The sequence below is a fragment of the Papio anubis genome, chromosome 7 (genome assembly GCF_008728515.1).
Source record: "Papio anubis isolate 15944 chromosome 7, Panubis1.0, whole genome shotgun sequence".
Taxonomy (NCBI): Eukaryota; Metazoa; Chordata; class Mammalia; order Primates; family Cercopithecidae; genus Papio; species Papio anubis.
Window position 1 is genome coordinate 103,527,100 of NC_044982.1, and position 23,917 is coordinate 103,551,016.

Below are 23,917 nucleotides of genomic sequence, written 5' to 3' on the forward strand. Positions count from 1 at the left end.
TTGGTTTTCCCTAGCCTTTGTAGGGGCTTAGAACTAAGTGAGGATACAATTCAATGTCTTTTGAACATCCATTTCACTATTAACTTTTTATGACAAATCTGAGTGTAGCACCAACTTGCATATGGAAAACTAAATTCATAAGCTTCAGGGGGAACAGATTAATAGCTGAAGCTAGGTAGTCCATCTCGGCCATCATCAAAAAAGCAAGAAGGATTTGTACAAAACAAAAAGGAAAAAGCCACTGAGAATGAGACAAAGCCTCTGGGACAAGTCTGACTTTCACTACCATACAACACACTCTGACCCACCCATCACTGTAACCAGTAAGAACGAACTACTCAGCAGTTACTTCTTGTTTTTAATCCTTATTTCTTCCAAAACTGAAACCTAATCACAGACTAAGCTATCCCTTTCTTAAGAGAAACACTTCTGTGCATGTTTTCTCGAGAATTACGTAGTTGTCCTCTTGCTGGCCATGCTCAACAGACCAAAAACAGTGGTGGTTTTTGTTACTTGACCACCACATGGTCAAGCAAATACAGGAAGGAAGTGATAAATGATGTCTGAGGCAAATTTAGGCTTCTGACACTTCTTTAAAGGGGACTGATGACTGAACAGTTAAAATTCACCTTAATAATCCAAATGCAAATGGAACTGTCATCTCGATTTCATGTGGAAATGTATCTGTGGTTATTAACCTAGTGATGCCTCTACTCTGGCTAGAAAAATGCTCCCCACACTAAAGATCATAGAAGTTTCTTTCACCAAAGAATAAATTATATTTTTATTCTAGGAGCACATGATATATACGAAAGTCTACCTTAAATTTGTAAGAGTTACATTTCTATAGATGAACCTCTTTTCTTCTTTCTTTGCCCTTATAATTATATAATCTTTTTTTTTTTGAGACGGAGTCTCGCTCTGTCGCCCAGGCTGGAGTGCAGTTGTGCCATCTCAGCTCACTGCAAGTTCCGCCTCCCGGGTTCACGCCATTCTCCTGCCTCAGCCTCCCGAGTAGCTGGGACTACAGGCGCCCGTCACCTCACCCGGCTAATTTTTGTATTTTTAGTAGAGACGGGGTTTCACCGTGTTAGCCAGGATGGTCTCGATCTCCTGACCTTGTGATCCACCCGTCTCGGCCTCCCAAAGTGCTGGGATTACAGGTGTGAGCCACGGTGCCCAGCCAATAATTATATAATCTTACCAGCAGTTTAAAAATAGGTAAACCAGTTTCCTTGCCCAAAGAACCAAAATCTGTGTTAAATTTCATTAAATGTTATTAAAGTTAAAATCTAAGCAATCCCCTCAGAACTATCCCTTGATCAAAACATCTCTAAGTGAGTCAGAGTAATTTCTGGGGGGAAAGAGGGTTGCTTTCCTCTGGGGATGTGATTTTTGGTACCTCCTTCCTTTCCTATATCTATCAACTTTGAAAAGATGCATCTTGGCACAGCAACCAGTCACACTAGTAAACAGTGATTACTGACACTTGAGGGGTGTCAGCAGCCTCTGCAGGACTGGCGTGGCTCAGTCATGCACCACTGATTTCCTAAGCACTGTGGGCAATGCTTCTGGTGGGTCAAGGGCCACATCCCCTTCTTTCAAACTGGCCCCTTCCAAATCAGCAGTTAAACCTATGTCTTCTCACTCATAAAACAGTATGATTAAATCTATGAGTAGAATGTAAACTTGCTAGAAAATACCCTTTGGCTCTGAGATCACACTCAGGTGCTTTTTCTCTAAAGCAATGTGACCAGGGATTTTCCCAATCCTGGCCATTTTCTGAAGAAAGCACCAATTTCTTCATGACTGGCTACTTTCTCTGTAGTCTGAGACCATGAGTACTGAGTTCCTCTGTAGTTTGAGACCATGAGTATGACTCCTTTTGGTAACAGGACAAGTAACTCACCTACACAAAATTTACCAACCCCAAGCCCATATATACTGCTGAAAGGTCATACATTTTTTCTTCCTCTCAAAACCTCAACATCCTAAACATCCATCATTTCTTACCAACTGTACTATAAGTGCTAATAAAAATCAAAGTCTGAAATTCTCCCTGGTTTTTACTTTTTCTCATAGGATACTACAGACACAATCCCCACAGAGTTCACACTTGCTTGAGTTAAATTCTGACCACTGAGCCAGAAAGAGAAATAATTCTTGCCCATGTGGCCAAGGACGCAGCACCCAAATGAAAAGAACATCGCCAGGCATCAGCTTACAGCCACTCCCATTCTTCTGAAATGCCAACCTGCCAGGGCCCCCAAAATAGACTTGTTGTTGTGGCTTTCTTTTAAAAAAGTAGAGACCTTCTCATTTAAACTCTGAGACAAGAGTCAACAAATATTTATCACTAACAATCCAAAACATTAATAAAACTAAAAAGCTAAAGTCATCAAAAATTCTACCTGGGATTCCTTAAATCCCTCAACTGGGGAGGGAAAAGATTATAAATGGCTAAAAGCCCTTTACTAGGGAAAATGACCACTGTATTTAAATTGCGCTTCTTCCAAAGCAACTTCTTTTGCTCCATTGATTCATTTCTCTCCATAACCCTCCCCCACATGTCTTAATACACACATGTAAAGGGATTTTCAAAAATTGAAAAGAACAGCAAAAATAAACAATAAAGACAAAATAGGCTACTTCTTACCTACAAAAGCCTAGGGGCAAGCATGGAGATGGGTATTCCGTCTACAGCTGGTAACAGGTGGTGGTATAAAAGTGTGCATCAAACTGACCTTTAAAGACTTCAAGAGTCAAGATTGTGTCCGACTCCCGTTTCAGCTTCAGCCTCAACCCCGGATAAGAAGTTTTATTCAGATAGTTTATTTCCACCGAGCAATAGCGGTTTCTCTTTGCTGTCTCGGAACATGATTACCCACAGATGGAACAGGCTGCTGTGTGAGCAATCTGCTCAGTGCAGCTGCTTCACCAAGATAAAGCAGACACAAGGTCTGCCCTGTGACAGCAGCTCAGCAGACTGGGCTTGGGCGGAAATCCTGCATCCTATCCCCTGCACTGTGCAGGGTCTTGAATTCCCAGACTGCTGCCCAAAAGCAACAGGCAATGGAACTAGAGGTCCGTTCCCCAAGCAGGAAAAGGAAGGAGTTCCCTGTCAACAACACCCCTAGCTCAAAAAAAAAAATAATAAAATAAAAGCACACAAAAAAACCAATGACCTAATACCACCATTCTGGGTGTTGAGATGTCAGGTTAGAACAATACTTATAGCTGTTCATGAAACCACTCTGACTCTAAATTTGCTCAGAATACAGACTAGGATGACAGGGGAGGAAGGGAGTTTCAGGCTTGTAAATAGAACACAGCTTTTTGGCACTGTTTTCTATGGTACCAGAGAAAAGGATTAAGCCATGTGAATAAAAACATCTGCTAAATTCCTTCATCATTTTGGAATACCTGTGATCTAGGCATTGTTTTCCAGGTTTGCAAAGTTGTAACCACTCCAGAATGACAGATAAGAGTGTTTATAAGCTTAAGCAACCAAGCAGTTAAGTCTACAACACAGGAAACAAAATCTGTGCAACCCTGAGATGATGTGCCTCTCCTGATGGTGGTGACTATTAACTTGACTACCCACCCAATGAGTGCAAGACCTCAAAACAACAAAGATGCCTATATTTTTACCAGGACACCACAGTGACTCTTAAGGGAATCTGCTGCTCAGACTGCTAATTTTGTATTATGTTTTGCTTACCTGTTGCTGGCTCAGGCCCTTGGACAGGTAAAATAATCTTCTCTGGCTCCTCCCTTTCAGCAAAACATCCTGCAAGGCTCCCTGTGGCTTCCTCAGGAGTACTGCCCATTGGCAGGCTCTCCCCAGGTGGGAAAGTACTCACTTTTTCTGTAAAAGCATTCTCTAGCCCTTCAGTGAGAGGACCCAACTTAGGCCTGGACAGTGACATTTGACAGGCCTCCCCCTCAGTAAGCAGTGCTCCAGCAGTCTTGACTTGTTCGATGACAGCATCCACTATACGGCTGGCAGCCTCCTCTATCAAGTCTGCTCCCTTAGGCAGAGGTGTGGCCTGGGCAGAGACCATGCAAGGTAGAGAGGGAGTGCTCCTTTCCCTGCCTGAGGGCAAGGCTTGCAGGACTTCCCTCGCGCCAGCTGGGGCCTCATCATCATGGGATGAGAGCCCCATGTCTGTGGGGAGCTCTTTGGCAGCAGGCTGCAGTAGGACAGGATGTGCTTCAGCGTCTATCTGGGCTTCCTCAGCATCGCCCCTGGTATAGCTGTGGTCTGCTCCCTCCAGCTTCCCTTTCTCCCAATCAAGAGGTACCATCTCTGGGGTTCCAACTCCCTGTGGGTCAGTCACAGCTTTGTCCCGTAAAGCTACTGGCAAGCCCAGGATGACATTCTTCTCTTGGTTCAACAAGACGTCTGGAATCAGGATGTCTTGGGTGTTGTGTGATACATTCTTTCTTCTGGGAACAGCCATCCCTTGTAGAGCATTAACCTGCGTAACATCCACCGTCACATTTCCATTCACCTCACAGGCACTAGTTTTCCCCTGGGATTGGGTGTTCTTTACTCCAACATCCAGAGGAGAAGGTTGACTGCAATTAAGAGCCTCAGACCCATCAGACCCATCTGGCAACAGACATGGCAACGAAGTGGAGCTGTTGTGCTCTGCACCCAAGGCTTCCTGCCTTAAGTCTGTGGCCAGACTTGCTCCTGGTGGCACCAGGCTCTGGGCAGCCCCACCTTGAATCAGCAGTGAGACTTGTGGGGCCACTTCCTTGTTATGTTCAGTTTCTGCCTTAAGACAGGCAGAGGGTGCACCCGGTGAATTACTTAGCTGAAGTGCTTTGTCCTTGGCACCATCAACTGAGACCGATTTTTCATGAAATTGTAGAGTCTCTTGTCTGGGAGGTGGTGTTCTCTGCTCTTCCTGCAACATTCCTGAAGAAAGAGCATTTTCCTTAATGGAGGAACAGGTCACTGCTATATCCTTATCTTGTTTCTGAGTTGCAGAGCTTTCTGAAACCACCAGAAGTTTTCCCTCTTCTGTCAAAACTGAATCTAAAGCCAAAGTGGCCTCACCCACACTTTGCAGGGAAGAGTCAGTGTCCCCCTTGATATTCAGAGCTTCTGGGATTGCTGGAGGGGCGGGACCCTCACGCTCTCCACCAAGTCCTGTGAGACTGGTATTCCCCATCCCACGCTGAAGCTCTGCAGCAGTGGAGGACGTGGACAGGTCTGCTGCCCTATCTTCTAGTGGCTGTGTATCAGGCTCATTCGAATCTCCGTCTGGGCCATCTCTACAATCTGTAGCCATATGTAGTTCAGGAGTTGCTGTTCCCTTTTCTTTCTGGGAGGGGACAAAAGAAAGTGCGTCATCCTTGGTTACTGATTCACTGCCTGGATTGTTTGCCAGAAAGAAAGTACTGTCTGATATTACCGCCTGGTCTGGCACCAGTTCTTTCTCCATTTTAGGGACAACTGGATGTGGATGTGAAACCACCTCAAGCATATTTGTTAAAGGTTTATCTAGTTTCACATCTTTTCGTTGGCCTTTGTTATCCACCACTTTGAAAGGACAAAAATCCACACGTTCCCGGGTATCCCTTACAGGGTCAGAGGTGACTGTATTAGCCTGTGGGTCTTCACAGTGGGTGGCATTGGGTGGATCTTGTGAGCTGGGTTGCCTTGCTGTGGTGCTTTCAGGCTGGCTAACTATGTTATCACACCGTTTTGCAACCAAGTCGCCACTAGAAGTCACTGTGTTCTGTTGACATGCAGAGTCTGCACAAAGTTTATCGTCTCCAGTTGTAGAACAAATGGGTGAGGATTTGCCCTTTTGGCTTTGAGCATGAGATGAATTTGTTTCTGAGTTCTGGTGTGGCATTACATCTTCTTCTAGCCCAAGAAGGGCTAAATCTGAGGGTGACATTGCCTCACCTATGACTGCTGCTAAGAGAGTACAAGGTTCTAATCCATCTGAAATCTTGTCTTCTGTAGCAGCTGGAATCACCACAGAATTCTGATCTACTGGAGCATCAGCACTGTCCTCACGACTTTGTGAAGTTTCTGTTTCTGCTGTTTTTTCAATGGAGGTTTCTTCATTACTAAATGCAAGTGAAGACTCAGCAGGTTTGTCACCATCCAGGGAACTGGCGGCAGGGGCACAGTTTGGAACACTGACTTTATCCACAGGCTTACTTATGACGTGCACGTCAGAGGCTCCAGCTGTGCCAATATTAGAGTTCTCAAATCTTTCCTTTGTACTTTCCCCCACTTCAAGCACATTCTTTTGAACAGTGGCATCTGGATTCATGAGCCCATGTTCCATTTCCCCTGCAGTCTCTGGGGTACTGACATTTGTTGTTGAAATGTCTCCCAGTTCACCTCCAGAGGAATACTGGGCTGTGCCTGGCTCCATGACCAAGTCTCTCTGCAGCACAGCATCTCCACTGCTCAGGGAGTCCTGGTCTGTGGGCATTCTAGAAGATTTTGTTCCAGTTTCTTCACTTCTGTTTCCACAGGACGAAACGCCTTCCATGCCCTTTACTCCACAATCAGGCAACCTCTGAAGGCAGCTGTCTTGATCAGATACAGTTCCAGAGTCCACAATAGGTGCTGGCTCCACCTCTTCCCCTTTTCTTTCCACACCTTTATTTTTCTTCCTACAGGAATGGTCTGTATTCTCCTCCTCAACTATGCTTGACAAATCACAGGGACTTTCAGTCTGTGTAACAGGGATCCCTGGGCAGCAGTGAGTGCTCTCCATCTCTTCAGAAGAAGAAAGTCGCTGAGGGTCCGTGGGCTCTGGTGCACAGGGAAGAAACTGGCCATCTGTCTCTGGGGCACTGGAAGGATCCTGTGCCGTCACCATTAAGGGCATAAGATTGTCCATCTGCTTGAGGTTTGTTTTCTAGGAGGAAATGAAATACACTTTTAAAAAACTGCTCGTAGGAGAAGATGTCACTGACACCTCTGAGCAAAAATCCTGTTGGACAGAACTCACTTCCATTCTGGCCCTTCTAAGGTCACATGATAAGCTAATCTAAAAGAATACAAATAACTTTCCTCTTATTTCTGATATTACTCTCTTCTCATATCTGCCTATACACTGGGATGTTCAAAATGGATTAGGATATATGAAATATCTATTTTCTAAATTTTGAACTTATTTTAGGAAGTAGATTAAAATTGAGTCTCAAAAACCTTATTTTTAAAAAGCTCAGTGAATATCTTCAAATGAGTCGCTAACATTAAGGTGGGATCTCCCATTCTGAGGCCAGGCTGGAGTGCAGTGGTGTGATCATAGCTTACTGTAGCCTCAAACTCCTGGGCTCAAGTGACCCTGTGCCTCAGCCTCTTGAGTAGCTAGGACTACAGGTGTGTACCATTGCACCTGGCTAATTGTTTTATTTTTTGTGTGTACCACTGCACCTGGCTAATTGTTTTATTTTTTGTAGAGATGGTGTCTCACTATGTTGCCCAGGCTGTTCTCCAACTCCTGAGCCTACAGGATCCTCCTACCTTGGCCTCCAAAGTGCTGGGATTATAGGGCGTGAGTCACTGTGTCCCACCTATATTTTTTATTGTCTTCAGCGGGGCAGAGCCTATTTCCGCCCTGCCTCATATATACAAGTAAAAACAAATCCCAGCTCTTTTCCATTACAAGGTGCAGCCAATGCTCCTGTGCCCTAAATATTTACTGAGGAGTTCAGAGTCCTTTAATCCCCAAAATATGTTCCAACCAATCTAACTTAACCATTGAGTTATGGGTTCATAATTTCAGGAACAGTGGCATGGCAGGTATTCTTTTACCTTTTGATAAAACCAGAACATACTAAATATAAAATAAATGAGAACACATACCTATATACTGTCAGTGTGTTATGGATACTATATGTAATCTCAAAAATGGATTTTGCAACTTTAAAGTATTTTAAAAATATAAACAGATACAACCAACAGCACGGGAATGATTAAGAAAATCATGGTTCATAAAACTGATGGAAGAAATACCACCCATTATTAACTATGAGGACCATATTGCAATTAGAAAAAAATTATTAATCTAAGTTTATAAACATGCAAAAATCTCATGTGCATGCAGCAAGGTTTAGGAAAAATGGAGAAAAACAAATACAGGTGATCTTTAGTGAATTTACCTTCATATCAAAATTTCAAAAATTCTTACAAAAATACTATTTTCTCAACCCTTAAAATCTATTTTTCCAAACATCTGGTTTGCTTGCCACTCATTACTTGATCTACTGCAATAATATGCATATCTACTGCCATCCATCCTCTCATTCATTTACTCATTCAGTGAATATATTGGGCACTTACAGGATTCCATCATCAGACCATTCCTATCTTACTGAGCCTATTGTAAAAGTTTATACATACAAGTATAAAATGTGTCATGCTTGTGAAAGTCTTTCTATTAGAGTGTACAAGCAAAATGGACTTTCACTAAAAGCTTCTGTGTTAGGTTCCTTAAGAGTATTCAAAATTGGCTTATTTCCAATCCTGGTGAGAGTACAACAGTCTCCTAAAAATCAGGAAATGAAGTCATTAAATTTAATAAACAGTAAACATTATAAAACAGAAATCTGGAGAAACAGTAGTGTTGCCTGAAGAAAGTAACACATGTATGTTCCCACAGTTTTAATTTCTCGTATTTGCCTGCCAATTATTCCCGTATCTTGGCAGGTAGCTTTGGTACCTGCAAAAGTGTATTTTCAAGTGGACTACCATTCACCTAGTAAAAAGAGCTCTAAGGAAAAATCTGATTGCCTAGAAGTCCACTCAGAGGAAAATGAAATGTCACCTGCTCTGGAACAAACACAATTCTAAAACACAAAAGTGGGAGCATCACATAACCTTATGGAATTTCTTGGCTTGCTGGTCTCAAATAATGCATGCTCCCAAAGAAGCCTCTGGCATTGAGCTGACCTTAAATGAAATTATTGTCAAGTGGTTTCCAAATCAAATCAGCTCTGAAATAAACTGGGTGGAAAAATTACCTAAACATAGCCTTTCAGATGTTATGGCCAAGAGAGATGTACACGTATGACGTTTATATTATTCGTAATAAATGCTAACAGGTAGTCTGTAATGTTTTTATGTCTGGCAACAACTTTATCTTGAAGACTTGAGTGGATTATAAAATCTTTTCTTTTTTTTAGTGATCTTTGTATCATGCAACTATTGATTTAAATATAGTAATACTATATTCAAATGGTACATATCATCACTCACTAAAATAGTTATAAAAATACTCCTGATTAAATTTGGTTCTTGTTCTTTGGCAACAATCTCAGAAACTGTTTTGCTTCTTTCATTTTGTAAAGTTAAGCCAAACACAGACAAATATCCTTTCATGCTGGGATAATTTAATTCTAGTTGTTGCATATTTCTGTACCTGAAATATGTGTCTTTCATTATTCCCAAAACCAATGAAAAAAACCTCTCAGTCCCCTTACTGCTACAACCTTAATGCTAGCTCTGATCTGTAAGTGGTAACATTTAATACTGCTAACACTGCTTTACAGCTCTCACAATCTTTGGGGAAAGTCTTTCTTTTTCTGTTTTTGAGACAAGGTCTTGCTCTGTCACCCAGGCAGGAGTGCAGTGGTGTCATCTCATCTCACTGCAACCTCTGCCTCCTAGGCTCACTCGATCTGCCTGCCTCAGACCCCCAAGTAGCTGGGACTATAGGCATACACTACCATGCCCAGCTAATTTCTGTAGAGCCAGAGTTTCTCCATGTTGCCCAGGCTAGTCTCAAACTTCTGAGCTCAAGTGATCCACCTGTGTCGGCCTTCCAAAGTGCTGGGATTACAGACATGCGCCACTGTGCCCGGCCAGGAAAGTATTTTTATGTTCTAATTATATCAAGGTTCATTGGAGGAGGGCGGGGACACACATACAAAACATACACATGCACATGCACACACTTAAAAATAAAAGCTTTCTGACTTACCATTAGTTGCTGTTGGATGTTCATAAGTCTAAAAATGTGTCCAGTGCAACTGTCTCCAGGAAATGGGTGTTCATGTGATTCAGACTCAGAGGTTAATGTATAGATGTCCAACTCTCGATGATGCCTCACAGAACAGTCTCCATACGGTATTTCATAGGATAAACTGCTCCAGGAGTCTGGTTCTCCAGCATTCTCCCTACACGCAAGCAATCTCTGGTTAATGCATATATATTCTGCCTCCCAGACATAGGCTTAACCTTCTAGGTCTTACTTCGTATTTCCAACCTGATTGTTCTTTGAGGTTCAGCAGCAAAAATTAGTATATATACCTCCCAAATGATTCAGGCATATAACTAATAGCTCCATCCTCCTCACAAGAGATCACAAATGGGTTAAATGAAAACTGCAGGACTCCTAGCCCTAACAATGTTCTTTAGATCAAGATAAAGAGATGTCTGAGATCTAATAATAGTTAATATTATGCTAACAACCAAGTAATGAGGAAGTGCAAGGAAGATGGTTTTAGCCTGATTTTCAACAAAATCAAGGCTTATTAAGAGGTGTTCTTAAAATAAATTAGAACATATGCTAACTACAGTTGATGATAATGGGAAGAGAAGAACCACTCACATCAACCCTTATAAGGGCACTCCAACTTTTCTAACAACAGGTGCAGAAAACACCCTCAAGATTATTGAAGTCAATTACACAAAGAAAAACTGTTACGATGACATATTGTTCAACACTTGTCAATATAATTATCATCTTATTTGGAATAAAGCACTTGGTTCCAAGAACTTAAACTTCGTAGCAAGTTTGCTCAACTCATATCATTATAAACATATATAACAACTTTCCACCATTATATGCCAACTGATTTGAACGAGGCAAGTGGGTTTCTCCTCTAAAGGCTACAGCACCTCCGATTCCACTCTTGCTTCCAGAAGGCATACCCATGCCCGTAATGCCTGCTGTGACACAATACATAATCTGTGCTATGCTTTTACAGCAGATGAAAGAATCTTGGGGCATACAATCAACAGGGATGAGGCACACAATGATACCCCACACAATCTCATATTACTTAACTACTGTACCTGAGCATGCGTTTCAAGTGTTAAGCACCCTCTTCTACATTCAGCACAAATGTAAATGTCTGAAGCCCTAACTGTGGGTGTCACTATTCTTTCTCATTAGCTTGATACACAGTATGCTATACAGAGTTAGAGATTTCTGGGGACAAAATTTTATTTCCCAGCTATATGCTGCTAGACAAATTTCTTAACTTTTCTGAGCCTTAATTTCATAATATGCAAACACAGATATTATAATCTAAGCATTGTTTTGAGAATTAGAGAAAATGTGCATTAAAAACTACATCTATGGTGTTTGGCACAGAGCAGTCACACACGGATACTGCCTATTCTTCCTCCTCCTACTCTTTCATTCATTTAAAAAAAATTCCTAGTAAGCCTTCCCTTCTTAAAAGTAGAAAAACATTTCTACTTTTTTCTATTTTTCTACTTTTATCAGAAAATCCTGTTTTCTCTGAAAGCTTTAAACATAATGAAAACACTCCTCAAACAGCATTCTGATGAGGTTCCTAGCAGCTCAAAGATCAGGCACTACAATAGATTATGCTTTCCATCAACCCTTTCCTCCTTATCTGAAATGTTATTTTTCCTTTCCTTACAACATTAACACCTTTGAACATCCCATATCACATATTTTATTTTATTTATTTTTAAGACAGAGTCCTGCTCTGTCGACCAGGTTGGAGCGCAGTGATGCAATCTTGGCTCACTGCAACCTCTAACTCCCGGGTTCATGCAATTCTCCTGCCTCAGCCTCCTGAGAAGATGGGATTACAGGCACGTCCCACCACGCCCAGCAAATTTTTTTGTATTTTTAGTAGAGGGGTTTTGTCACATTGGCCAGGCTGGTCTTGAAGTGCTGACCTCAGGTTATCCACCCACCTTGGCCTCCCAACCTATATCACAGTTATTATAATCTCACCGAAGCAAACAATAGATTGGTAAAGTATCCCTGAGATTCTGGGAGGAAGGTTATATTTGAGATCATTACCATGTTTTGAAATGGAAGAAACTAAAGATGTAAGAAATTACAGACATGCTATCTAGCCACTGAAAAACATGAGAAAGATTACTTCAACTGTCTCTCCAGAGTTTTTTCTACTAAGTCACACCTGTCTGTCATTAACAGTTCACCTGAGACTAATTGGAATTTTAAAGCTAAAAATATGCTACAGTGGTAGCCATAAAAAAGGATGAGTTCATGTCCTTTGCAGAGAAATGGATGAAGCTGGAAACCATCACTCTCAGCAAACTAACACAGGAACAGAAAACCAAACACCACATGTTCTCACTCGTAAGTGGGAGTTGACCAATGAGAACACGTGGACACAGGGAGGGGAACATCACACACCCGGGCCTGTCAGAGGGTCAGGGGCTAGGGAAGGGAGAACATTAGGAGAAACACCTAACATAGATCACAGGTTGATGGGTTCAGCAAACCACCATGGCACGTGTATACCTATATAACAAACCTGCATGTTCTGCCCACGTATCCCAGAACTTAAAGCATAATAATAATATAAAAAAAAAACTTAAAAAAAATATGCTACAGTGGAAAACCTATAAAGCAATGGAAAATCATGTACTGGCTGAGGGTAATGACAATTAAGTGTACTCCAAAAAACTACTATTACAATTTCCATGCCCAAGAGCTCCCCAAAAGCAGCTTAAAATAAGAATGGCATATGCTATACTAGATGTTTTACATATTTTACTAAGCTGCTATACTCTGAGTAAAATGACCTCAAACAGAAAAGCACTTGTAAAATACTCTTGACAGGTCAAATAAATGACTCACGAAGTCAAACAGCGGGGAGAAAACTTCTATATCAAGTCACCTTTCAAGCCTACACTGACATAGTCACTAACATGCCTTACTGTGTGGCAGACATTAGTGGCATATCTGCTTAATCAGATTATCACATACAGCCATATTCCAACAAAAAAGATCTCTAAAAACAAAAACAGCTTTATATACCACCACTGAGCATGACCCAAATATAACAAGATTAGAGGGCACTGTTTGCCAAGGCAGGGGCAATTAAAAAGTGACACAGTCCATTCTCTGCGAAATTGAGTATTCTACCAACCTTACTACTACTAATTCTCAAATTGTTCCATTTATAATATCTAAACCTTAGAAAATCCCTTTCTCTAACTACAGCCTACTTACCTTCTACCTCTCCCACTCTCACCTTCCACAGGAATGCGCTTTTGTTGTCACAACTGCCTCCAGGTACTAACCTTTCAATCTCCCAATTCACGCCCCTGGGGACTTCTGTTGCTTCCTCATCCCTCTAGATACTAAAGATCAGTCATTGCAATTATTTTTCCACTGACTTCCATGAATATCTGTTGCTACTGACACTCTTCCAAACTCATTTCACCTCCAGGTCTGGCTAAGTCCCATCATCCATTCATTTAGCAAGTATGTATGTGCCAGGCACTATTTAAGGTGCTGGTGACGCAAACCAAAATCCTTGTTCTGTTGAACAAGGGGGACAACAGCAATCAAGATGAATAAGTAAAACACCCAGAAGATAGCAAATGCTATGGAGATTAAAGCAGCATTGAAGGTTGCGATTTTAAATGTGGTGAATCAAAGGAGGCCTCATTAATGTAACATTTCAGAAAATACATTTCCTGCTCTGTGTTACCACTGTATAAAACCTTTACTGGGTCCACCAGTAAAATCTGGCAAAACTCTATGCATAAGAATGTTTACTGCAACTTTTGGCATAACTTCATTAAAAACTGGAAGCAACCTAACCAGTCAGTTACTGGAGCACTAATTGGTAAACTGAAGAAGAGATCTATAGACTATTATGTAGCCATTAAAAATAACTGAAATAACCAGTCAGTTACTGCAGCGCTAATGGTAAATTAAAGAACAGATCTATAGGCTATTACGTAGCCATTAAAAATAACTGAAATAAAAGTTCAATAACATTGAAATCTACAAAGTTCTGTGAAATAAGCAAAATAAAAAGTAAAAAAAATGTACATAAGTCTAGGCCATAAAATGCACAAATATAAAAAGTATCAGGGTGGTTGAGATATACATTTTACTAATGTTTTTAATAATTGCTTCAAAAGTCCCATTCAGCCAGGCCTCATTGCTGCTCAGTAATCCTTTTAGTCACCTGTATACTAATCTTCCCCCGCTGGGATTATTTAAAGTTTATATAATTTCCTCTAATGCCAAACATTAATTTTGCCTACTTCATTCTCAAAAGACCTTTTCTCCTTTCTTAGTGATAAGCCTGAGACCATCTAATGTAAGCCAAAACAACCATCATTACAAAAAAAAAACCACACACACAATGCATTTCCCCATCCTCTCCAACTTCAGGATACCCCTTCCAGACAAAAGTTTTGCTCTGTTTCCTCCTGCCCTCCTTGGGTCCCTGCTTCAGTAAATCATCCCCTGGCTGCCTACGGTTTTCCACCCACTTCTGGACTAGTTCCTTCCCAACTCCAGCAGCAGCAATGCTTATTCAACCCTGTCCATCAGTTCTCACCCAAGGAATATGGCCCCCAGGGAACATTTGACAATATCTGGAGACATCTTTGGTTGTCACAACTCAGTAGTAGGAGGGGGTCCTACAATGCACAGGACTGCTCCCTACAACAAAGAATTATCAGGTCCAAACTCAGTAGTGCTGGAGTCGATGAACCCTGCTGAACCCAATGAACCATGTTCTGTCTTCCTCTTCCTCTTTCCTTCAAAGGAGGTAGACCTCCTTTCCAGTCATTTCAACATTTTAAGGCTTTGTGATCTGGTTCCTACTCATTTTGGTTTTTGTTTTTTGAGATGGAGTCTCATTCTGTCATCCAGGCTGAAGTGTAATGGTGTGATCCTGGCTCACCACAACCTCTGTCTCCCGGGTTCAAGAGATTCTCCTGCCTCAGCCTCCCAAGTAGCTGGGATTACAGGGCATGCACCACCACACTTGGCTAATGTTTGTATTTTTAGTAGAGACGGGGTTTCTCCATGTTGGCCAGGCTGGTCTTGAACTCCTGACCTCAGGTGATCCATCCTCCTCTACCTCCTAAAGTTCTGGAATTACAGGCATCAGCCACCACACCCGGCCTCCTACTTATGCTGAACGCTACCAAAGCTTTGTCACAGGTTTCGGGTGATAAGTAAATCTCAAAATCCAGTGGCCTTTCTTTATCCCTGTCAACCCTGAGTTTTGCAGAATTTAAAAATGTTGATCTGGCTGGGTGTGGTGGCTCACAGTTGTAATCCCAGCACTTTGGAAGGCCAAGGCAGGCGGATCACCTGAGGTCAGGAGATTGAGACCATCCTGGCTGGTCAGGAGATTGAGACCACCCTGGCTAACACTGTGAAACCCCATCTCTACCAAAAAAATATAAAAAATTAGCTGGGTGTGGTGGCACGCACCTGTAATCCCAGCTACTCGGGAGGCTGAGGCAGAAGAATCACTTGAACCCCGGAGGCGGAGGTTGCAGTGAGTTGAGATTATGCCACTGCACTCCAGCCTGGGTGACAGAGTGAGACTCCGCCTCAAACAAACAAAAAAAAAGTAAGTCATTTTCTTTTTTCTAATTACTCCCAACTAAAACTTTGTTTTAATGGTCTAGCCTCATAAACTAATATTAAAAGACCATTCAATGAAATGTTTACTGAACACCTATTAAGTGGTAGGCACTATGTTAGAGGTTAGAGCTACAAAGATATATGACATCTGCCTCAACATTAATGTCTCAACATTAATTACTGTTAGCCACAGTTTGGCCCCCTGAAGTTATTGCTACCCTCACAGATGCAAAAAAGCAGGAAAGAATGTATTAGGAGTTTTACCCTTATATGTGTGGCACTATATTTATGCACTAAATATAGCATATTTCATCAAAATTAAGATGCTATTACTTGTAAAGCCATCATCATCTTATGTACTACTAAAGCAAAAAACCATTGCAAATTAAATTATGATAAAATGGTATAACAGCATTGATCAAAATGTACCTGATTTCACAATTGGAAAGATGCACATTTGAAGACACTATAACAGAGTATAAATAAAGTGAATTGTCTCTCTGAAGCACTGGTAGTGATAGTACAAACAGTTCACAGGAACCATTAGTTCCAGCATCATCTGCTTCACAGTATGCTCTGTTTAACTCAATGTTACCATGCACCAATGAAACCAGGAACCTATGTTCCCAAAGCATGCAACCAATGGACAGCAAACACCTGTGAAGAAAGGAGCTCACAGGCTTTATACAGAGCTGCAAGGAACCTCAGGAGACCATGGCTTGGTACAATTTCATAAATACAACTAAGACACTAGTTTTCAAACTTTTAAGTAGCTGCATGTTTTCAGATAAAATCATATGCAGAAATAGAGTGGCTATGTGTGGCAGGGCCAGTAGAGGGAAGGCAAGGCAAAGCCCTGCTCTCTCTCTGTCCACCCTCCTTCTTAGGTGAACTGTGAGGTCGATACCTAGAACCCTAGGCGTATCTGAATGCTCTATAATTCTAGCACAGATTTTCTTTATGTACAACTACCACATTTCCATTTTAAATCCATCTTCCGCATTCAGTCTCCTTTAGACTTGTAAAATAACTACTCAACATTCTCTTAAGTGGAAGCCCTTCCTACGACTACAGTTGGTAATTAAGTTGTCCGTCAGCCTTGTGTTTCTGCCATAAAGAGGATTATGGCTGGGTATCTAAAATTTACCTTGAAAAATGTGAACAAAGATTATATTGTAACCACATCAGGTCTTGCAGGACAGGAAAGGATAACCACAAATGTACCAGAAATTCTGGTTGTTTCAGTTGGTGAATTAAGAGGCACCATAGCCTCAGCTGACACTTTAAAAAACAAAGACAAAAAACAAGTGAAAAAAAGATCTGTAGACGAAGGAATGTAAATACTGCAGGAAGGTCTACAGAGCTTTCTACTGCCTTCTGCTTTATTTTTTAATTCCAATAAGGAAACTATCACCCTGAAGAAAAGAAGGTACTTTACCACCAACTGTGGCAATTATGCAGTACAGGCATTGTTTCATTACCACTACACATCAGATAGTGTTAAAGTCTCTTAGATCTTCACATTCAACCAGATTTCAAAACAGACTTTAAGATATGAAAGGCTGACAATATGATTACCTTGAAATTTTCGATCTTCTTGTCATGAGGTAATTAATATTGTTTTTAAACATCCTTAGGAGCCCTGAATTTTATCTAGTTTCCAGCACACTTCCCGGAGCAGTCTCTATCTTGTGAGCTCAGCAAGACTTGCTGAACTGCACCATAACAATCTTACTCATCTGTAAGTCCCACTGAGAACCAGGACCATGTATCTCCCGACCCGCTGATCTCCACTACTCAGCACAATCTCTTGACATACGTAGGTACTCAAGTATTTGTTGGGATTTCACTCCAGGGCGGAAGAGTACAAATATTCTTCTGTTTTACTCACAATGTTTAAGATGGTTTGAGATCATCACTCTCTGAAGAGACAGATAATCTAAGGAACTAATTCTAGTACAACCCAATGTTAGTGGCAGTAATGGCCCAAAAGGCACAGGTGGCAAAGGAGACTAAAGCGTAACAACTAAATCCAGTGTGTGATCCAGATCAGGAGGAAAAATACTTAAAAGAATACTATTAAGCAGATGGTGAAAAGTAGAATATAAACTACTATATATTAGATTATTGTATTAATGATAAATTACTAATTTTGATAAACGCACTGTTACTGTATTTAGTGACTGTCCTTGTTCTTAGGAAATACATTCTGAAATATTTAGGAACAGAAGGTCACGATTCTGCAATTTACTCTCAAAGACTTCAGTAAAATTCTATATATGTATATATACACACACATAGATAAAGCAAATGTAACCAAATGTTAAAAATTGGAGAATTTGGATGAAGGGTATATAGGAGTTCATTGCATTTTTCTTGTATCTTTTCTGAGTTCAAAATTTTCCAAAATACAAAGTTAAATGTAAAACATTATTTTAATAAAGGCAGAGGTGACAATTCCTTCACTCTTCTGTGATTATTATTTATTAAGATAGGGAAGAAACTAATATTATCTGAGTATCTACTTAAACAGATACTGACAGAAAATTTTAAGTACACTAATTTAATCCTCTTATCAGTCCTTCAAAGTAGTAGTATTCCGGTTTCAGAGATGAGGAAACTGGGACCAGAAATATTAACATACTTGTTCAAGGTATACTACATACATTAGCAATTTGATAAACCTCACTTCAAAATCAAACTTTACCACTTACAAGAAGTGAAAACTTGAGCTAGATATTTAACCCTTTTGAGCATGCATCTTGACCTATAAAAACTGTAACAGTCCTTTTAAAAGGTTGCTGTGAAAAAGCAAAGAAAGTTGTTGTGGAAATTAATGAGGACTACATAAATTATTTAACAATGCCTGGCACACAGTAGGCAGTCAATAAATATTAGCACCCTCTTACTCAGCACATTGTTAACAAGTAATGGATTTGAATCCAGGTTGGGCTGCTCCCAAAGCCTGTGCTCTCCCCCTTATATAATGCTGCACTGCTGTAAGAGGAAAGGGCTGGTCTTTATAGGAACTCTTCATGTGGTACCCACAGCAGGAAGTATTCACTGTAATCTGAAGGCAACAAGGAGCAAAGAGGCCTTTAAGAGAAAATTTTTTTTATGAGTCAAAGGAACGTTCTCTCCAAGTAGAACATTTTTCAACACACATTCTCTGATAAAAAGTTCCAAAGTCCACCATCTGCTACACTGATCAACAGAATGGCGTGTGCGTTGAAGAGACTGACAAAATGTTGGACAAACTGCCTAGACCAAATTCTCATTCTCTGTGTTTAAAAAAAAAAAAAAAAAAAGGCACATTCTACTCAAATGAAGGACAAATATTGATTCTGACAGGCTGGAAAATGGCATGCCCACATTGCTCACCATCTTGTTCACAAAATTGACACCAACCTACCTTTTCCTACGAGGAAAAAAATACCAATTCAGTACAAATTTATCTAATTATGTTCAACTGAGACTTCCCTAGAGGCTAAATCACAGTGTGGTATGGGAAAAGTACGGGTGCTGAAGTCTGAGTAGAATCCCATTTATACCACAGTCTGATCTAAGACAAATTATTTCGCTTCTATTAGCCAGAGTTTTTTCATCTGTTCAAAGAAAAGTGGGGGCCAGGTGCAGTGGCTCACACCTGTAATCCCACCACTTTGGGAGGCCAAAGCAGGTGGATCACCTGAGATCAGGAGTTCGAGACCAGCCCGGCCAATATGGTGAACACCTGTCTCTACTAAAAATACAAAACACACACACACACACACAAAAAAACCTGTTGGGCGTGGTGGCGCACGCCTGTAACCCCAGCTGCTCAGGAGGCTGAGGCAGGAGAATCGCTTGAACCCAGGAGGCAGAGGTTGCAGTGAGCCGAGATCGCGCCACTGTACTCCGGCCTGGGCAACAAGAGCAAAACTCAGTCTCAAAAAAAAAAAAAAAAAAAACAAGAAAAGAAAAGGAAAGTGGGAATAACAGCAGTTTTCTTACAGAGGCTCAAGGAGTAAGATATTAAGATATAAGGACAGAGATATATATTCTTTTTTTTTATTTTTTGAGGCGGAGTCTCTGTCACCCAAGATGGAGTGCAGTGGCACAATCTTGGCTCATTGCAACCACCACCTTCCAGGTACAAGCGATTCTCCTGCCTCAGCCTCCCAAGTAGCTGGGATTGCAGGTGCCTGCCACCACCCCCGACTAATTTTTGTATTTTTAGTAGAGACGGGGTTTCGCCACGTTGGCCAGACTAGTCTCAAACTCCTGACCTCGGGTGATCCGCCCGCCTCAGCCTCCCAAACTGCTGGGATTACAGGCATGAGCCACCGCGCCTGGCCAAGATACATTCTTAATATGCATACTACTAGTAAGTACTCATTAAATACTGGTTTCTATTTCCACAACATAACCACTTCCTTTTATTGTTAATATTTATCAACTGCTTAACAATGTATCAGATATTGAACTGTGCATTTGGTACACATCATCTCATTTACTCTCGTAATCATTCTGTGAAGGAGAATATTATTACCGTAATTTGCAGGTCAGGAAACTGAAGTTGTGAGAAATGTAGTAACTAAGTAATGGAGTCAGCCAGCATTTGGGTCAACAATCTAAACCACCACACATACCTACCTCTGCTGCCTACTTTGTAGCAGAGAATGCAGACAGACGAAACAAAAAATATATATAAATTTTACAAATACATATTTTGAGAGACTAGTATGCAAGTTCTAGATCATTGTGCACTATGAATATGGGTACAGCAGCTAGTAGTCCATGGTGTCTATGGTCATTTTTCTCTTGTTTTTTATCCTGAGGGGCTACTTCACTCCCTTTTCTCAATGAGTCCATAACTTCTGGAATACTACGTTACTCCAATAGCCAAAGTTGTATTTTTTTAGTTCTACCTTACTGTACTGCTTTCAAGATCTTGAAAAAGTGATTTTCAGCATACTGCCACTACATTAGTTATACATGCATCAATATCTAATATACCAACATTCACAAGATTAGTAAAAATTAAAGTTAAATCAATTTTCTACTAGACAGACATGTATATATTTATTGATATGATCAAGGTATTTAGTTGATTCCTCTTACTGAATGAGATTTAAGCCACCAACCTGATTCAACGAATAACTCTAAGGAATCAATTTTCAGACGCAATGTTAAGCTCAATCTCATTAAAGTAACCTTTTAACCTTAGCTGCACTTTGAAAGCCTGGGGAGCTTTTAAAAATCCTTATGTCCAGAGGCTGGGCATGGTGGCTCACGCCTGTAATCTCAGCACTTTGGCAGGCCAAGGCGGGTGGATCACCTGAGGTCAGGAGTTCGAGACCAGTCTGGCCAATGTGGTGAAACCCTGTCTCTACTAAAAATACAAAAATTAGCTGGGTGTGGTGGTAGGCGCCTGTAATCCCAGCTACTTGGGGGGCTGAGGCAGGAGAATCACTTGAACCCAGGAGGCGGAGGTTGCAGTGAGCCAAGATCACGCCATTGCATTCCAGCCTGGGCAATGAGTGAAAACTCCGTCTTAAAAAAAAAAAAAAAAATCCTTATGTCCAGATGGCATATCACATCTATCAAATCAAAATCCCTAGAGGTGGTCCTCAGGCATGAGTGTTTTTTAAAGCTCCCGCAGAGACTTTAATGTGCAGCCAAAGTTGTAAAACACTGCATTAAAGCAATCTATGGTGGTAGTTATCTAAAAAAGAAAAGCAGAGCTAATACTGGCCACATTGCAATGAATATGGGAGTTGCAAACATCATTTCCTTTGACCTAATTATACAATTCCTTGAAATTTAGCCTAAGGAAATAATTTAACAGCAGCAAAAAATCAGTAGGTAAAAGATAAGGCTCACTCCAGTACTCATTAGTTTTAATTTTTTTAAAAATCAGAAATTAATATTCAATATTAGTTGAATAATTTAAATACTCATAATAAACAAAAGAGGGCCTCAAGAATACTTATAAAGACCATAGAAATAGAAAATATGACAAAGTGAAATTATCAGACTACAAAACGGAGGATGAGCTGCAACTGTTATTAAAAATTCTATAATGTAGGAGGTAATATCTGATAATGAAATAAACCTGTCTTATGGAGGTGGCCTCTTACGTGGCCTCATGAATATTATTATGTACAACTTAATTATTAAAAATAAATAAATAGGCTGGTGCAGTGACTCACACCTGTGTTCCCAGCACTTTAGGAGGCTGAGGTGGGAAGACTGCTTGAGGCCAAGAGTTTGAGACCAGCCTGGGCAAAACAGAAAGACCACCTCCACTCTCTCCAAAAAAAAAATTAGCCAGGCCTGGTGGTGCACACCTCCTAAGTCCTAGCTACTTAGGAGGCTGAGGTGAATAGTCAAGGCTGCAGTGAGCTATGGTCTCACCACAGCACTCTAGACTAGGTGACAGGCAAGCAAGAGGGAGAATTAATTGATTATTTTATTTTTACTGTTTTTTTTTTGTTTTTTGTTTTGAGACGGAGACAGCAGGTATCACAGGAGCTCCTTGAAACGAACACAGGAGAAATAAACCATGAGGCAGACATCTGAGCTTAGGCTCCAATGCAATTATATTTAGTTCACTCTAGACCAACACCAACATCAAATAGATCCTCACCTAAGAAACAATCCCAGATAATCTTTATTCACTCAGTAATGTACTTTCTCTTTTCCAACCTTCTCACTCCCCAGATGACTCAGAGTATCTAAGTGATTTTAAGTTATAAGTGGCATTAGATTCTCACAGGAGTGTGAACCCTATCCAGAACTGCATATGCGAGGGATCTAGGCTGTGCGCTCCTTATGTGAATCTAATGTTTGATGATCTGTCACTGTCTCCCATCACCCCTTGATGGGACTGTTTAGTTGCAGGAAAACAAGCTCAGGGCTCCCACTAATTCTACATTATGGTGAGTTGTATAATTATTCCATTATATATTACAATGCAGTAATAATAGAAATAAAGGGCATTATAAATGTAATGTGCTTGAATCATCCCCTCAACCATCACGTCCCCTCCTCCCACAGGTCCATGAAAAAATTGTCTTCCACAAAACTAGTCCCTGGTGCCAAAAAAAATAATAATTGGGGACCACTGAAAGAAATTTCTATTTAAATATTACTTAAATTTGTATTTATACACAAACTAGGTTGCTCCATGTCAGAACTTGTGTGTCTTTGTCTATTCCATGACAGTTATTGGCTTACTAGCTACTTAACTGTCTTCCGTTTAACCAGTGCTTCATGCTACTTAGTGAGGCTGAGAAACACAGGCCCCTGAGAATTATTTTGAAAGTGAGAACATTACCCCTGTTGACCAAGATCAACAACAGTGGTAATGAGAACAGGAAAAAAGAGAACTGCTTACAAAATAAGCTGAAACTTGGAAAGAATGATATAACTGAATAAAGTAATTTCAAACCGATGACAGAAAAGAAAGTCAAATTTCCAAGAAATGAGGGGGAGGGGACGGCAAAGGGAGGGAGGAGGAGGAGGTAGGGGAAAGGGAAGGGAGGAGTACACACTCATCTTTAAAAGGTCAAAAAGTTTCTTTAGCTTTCTCATGGGGCAAAAACACAAAACAAAATCAAACAGAAACCCTGTAGGATTACCAATTTTTAAATAACAGAACCAGGAGAGAAAGGAATGCACAACCATTTCTTTCAGTTTTATTCCTGAAGATCATGAGAAACTTAAATATGATAGAAAGATTAAGAACTAAGTATGAACCCAAAACTGCAGTGTAATGGTGAACGTTAAAAATCAGCTGATTAACAAGCTTCCAACTTAGTGGACAAGCGATGTGTTCTATACTTACAGAAACTGGTAACTGTAATCACAATGAAGTCATCACTCTGTAAACTAGCTTTTTCGGTTCAGAAAAAAAGATAAAGTTTTGCTCATTTGTCTGGGCAGGACCCCCATCTTCAGGCATGAAGTTCACTTAACTATGTATGAGGTTATCATCACTAAAATTCAAGAAAAGAACCCATATTCAACAAGTCCAATAAGCTTCTAATGACCTTGAGTATTTTTATATAGCCCACTGACCTGATTGGGCACTTTTCGTAAGTTATAATTAAAGTTGATTATCCTACTTAAAAACAGTTACATTAATAAAATAGGTCCTCATAAAAAGATAATGTCTTTTGGACAAACTAGATGTGACTTTTCTCATGTTTCTCCTGTAATTTGTTGCTTTTGCAGAAACATGTAACATTGATTTACTCACCCTAATAATAGCACTGCACAATAAACAGGTAAGGTGGGTCAGAGAA

General features: G+C 40.6%; 1 protein-coding gene across 14 annotated transcripts in view; it reads right to left on the minus strand.

Annotated features, from left to right (window-relative positions):
* AKAP13 (A-kinase anchoring protein 13) overlaps positions 1 to 23,917 on the minus strand; it is a 266,890-nt gene that overhangs the window by 167,110 nt on the left and 75,863 nt on the right. For all 14 annotated transcript variants that reach the window (XM_031669207.1, XM_031669206.1, XM_031669210.1 and 11 more), the window contains 2 exons: positions 9,969 to 10,164; positions 3,722 to 6,899 (listed from right to left, as the gene is read on the minus strand). In XM_031669207.1, the coding sequence (XP_031525067.1) occupies positions 3,722 to 6,899; positions 9,969 to 10,164 (3,374 nt within the window). The remainder of the gene's footprint in view (positions 1 to 3,721; positions 6,900 to 9,968; positions 10,165 to 23,917) is intronic.